Consider the following 2500-nt stretch of genomic DNA (forward strand, 5'->3'; position numbering starts at 1 on the left):
TAAAAAATATATATAATATATATAAAGAAATTAATTTTTTATTTAATTTATTAAAATTATAAATTTTATATTAAAAAAAAAAATATATTTATAAAATATATATATTTTATTAAAATTTTAAAATATTATAAATTTTTTTTTGTTTGGTGTTTTTTTTTTGGGTTTTTTGTTTTTGGTGTTTGGGTGTTTTTTGGGGGGTTGGGGGTTAAAAAATTAAAAATATTTTCCCCCACACAACCCAAACAACAAAACCCCCCAAAACCCCCAAAAAAAATTAATTTTTTTTAAAAAATAAAAAAAAATAAATTTAAAAAACATAACAAACCATTTCCCCAAAAAACCCACAAACCCAAAAAAAAAAACACAACAACAAACAAAACCAACAAACCACCAAAACCCCCACCAAACCCCCAAAAAAAAAACCCCCCAATCACCACACCAAACCACCCACCCAAAAACCCCAACCCCCCCAACAAAAACCCCCCCAAAAACCCCAAACAAACAACCAAAAAAAACCCCAAAAAACCCAACAACAAAAAAACAACAAACACCAAAAACCAAAAAAAACACCCCAAAAACAAAAAAAAAACCCCAAACAACCCAAAAAACCCCCAAACCCCAAATTAAAAAAAAATAAAAAATATTTTTAACCCAAAACAAACCCCAACACACCCAAATTCAAAAATTATATAATAAAAATAAAATGAAAATAAAAAATAATTTAAAAAAAAAAAAAAATAAAAAAAACATAAAAATGCAAACAACCACACCCCAAACAAAACACCACCCCCCCACCCAAAACAACCCAACAAACAACAAAATTTTTAAAATAAAAAATTAAAAATTTTTAAATTCAACAACAAAAAAATAAAAAAAAAAAAAAAAAGAAAAAATTTTTTCCCCCAAACACCAACGAAAACCCCCAAACCCCCCCCCCCCCAAACCCTTTTTGCGTTTCCGAAAATTAAAATATAATATAAATTTAAATAATATATATATTAAAATAAAAAAAAAAACCCAAAACCCCAAAACAAAACAAAACAAAAATTTATTATAAAAAATAATAAATTTTTTAAAAAAAAAAAAAAGGGGGGTAAAAAAAAAAAAAAAAAATAAAAAAAATTATTTAATAAAAAAAAATAAAAAAAAAAATAAAAAGCAAAAACAAAAAAACAAACAAAAAAACACCCCAAACCCCCAAATAAAACCCCCCACCCCCCAAACCCCCCCCCCCCCAAAAATGATATTTAAAAAAAAAAATTTTTAAAAAAAAAAATTTTTCCCAAAAATTTAAAAGAAAAATTTTTTGAAAAAATTTTAAAACCCAAAACCCCCCCTTGAAAAAAACCCCAAAAAAAAGGTGGTGGATTTTTTTTTAATTTTGCCGGTGCCTGAAAGTTTAAAAAATTTAAAAAAAAATTTTTTAATTTTGAAACCTAAAAAAAAACCCCCCCAAAAAACCCCTTTTCCAAAAGAAAATTTATTCTAAACCCAAAAAAATCTGAAAAAAAAAAACAAAAAAAAAGGGAAACGAAAACAAAAAAAACGGGAAAAAAAAGGGACCAAAAAACGATTCTAATAAAAAAATGCAAAAAAAAAAAAAATTAAAAGGCATAAGGAACAAGGCACAGTGACTGAAAGCGAGCAGTCGTCGTGAGGCTGGTCGGGATGTAAGCTAGTTCCTTCCACTGCTTTAAAGCGCGTTGGGCCGGCCTGGGGATGCCTGGGAATGCCTGGGATGATGGGAGCCTGGGGAGCTGGAACCCTGGGATGCCGGGGATGCCTGGGGATGCTGGGAGCTGGGAATGGCCTGGGGATGTTGGGGAGCCTGGGGAGCCTGGGATCCCTGAAAATGCGGGGTGCCTGGGGATGCCTGGGATCCCTGGGGCCTGGAATGCCTGGGATGCCTGAATGTCATGGGAATGCCGGGGGGATGCCTGGGGATGCCTGGGGAGCCTGGGATGCCTTTGGCGGGGATGCCTGGGTTTGCCTGGGATGCCTGGGGATGCCTGGTGATGCCTGGGGATGCCTGGGGATGCCTGGGAATGCCTGGGAATGCCTGGGGATGCCTGGGGATGCCTGGGAATGCATGGGAATGCCTGGGGATGCCTGGGGATGCCTGGGGATGCCTGGGAATGCCTGGGAATGCCTGGGGATGCCTGGGGATCCCTGGGGATGCCTGGGAATGCCTGGGGATGCCTGGGGATGCATGGGAATGCCTGGGGATGCCTTGGGATGCCTGGGGATGCCTGGGGATGCCTGGGAATGCATGGGAATGCCTGGGGATGCCTGGGGATGCCTGGGGATGCCTGGGGATGCCTGGGGATGGCTGGGGATGCCTGGGGATGCCTGGGGATCCCTGGAGATGCCTGGGAATGCCTGGGGATGCCTGGGGATGCCTGGGGATGCCTGGGAATGCCTGGGAATGCCTGGGGATGCCTGGGGATCCCTGGGGATGCCTGGGAATGCCTGGGGATGCCTGGGGATGCATGGGAATGCC

General features: G+C 39.1%; 1 protein-coding gene across 1 annotated transcript in view; it reads right to left on the reverse strand.

Annotated features, from left to right (window-relative positions):
- Nucleotides 1-1604: 1604 nt before the first annotated feature.
- Nucleotides 1605-2500, reverse strand: part of LOC125024680 (collagen alpha-5(IV) chain-like) — a 1710-nt gene continuing 814 nt past the window's right edge. Inside the window, exons 4-6 of the mRNA XM_047612479.1 lie at nt 2350-2449; nt 2030-2169; nt 1605-1947 (exon numbers count right to left, since the gene is read on the reverse strand). Of these exons, the coding sequence (XP_047468435.1) occupies nt 1605-1947; nt 2030-2169; nt 2350-2449 (583 nt within the window). The remainder of the gene's footprint in view (nt 1948-2029; nt 2170-2349; nt 2450-2500) is intronic.

This window comes from Penaeus chinensis, unplaced genomic scaffold, assembly GCF_019202785.1.
Source record: "Penaeus chinensis breed Huanghai No. 1 unplaced genomic scaffold, ASM1920278v2 CTG_3212, whole genome shotgun sequence".
Classification (NCBI taxonomy): domain Eukaryota; kingdom Metazoa; phylum Arthropoda; class Malacostraca; order Decapoda; family Penaeidae; genus Penaeus; species Penaeus chinensis.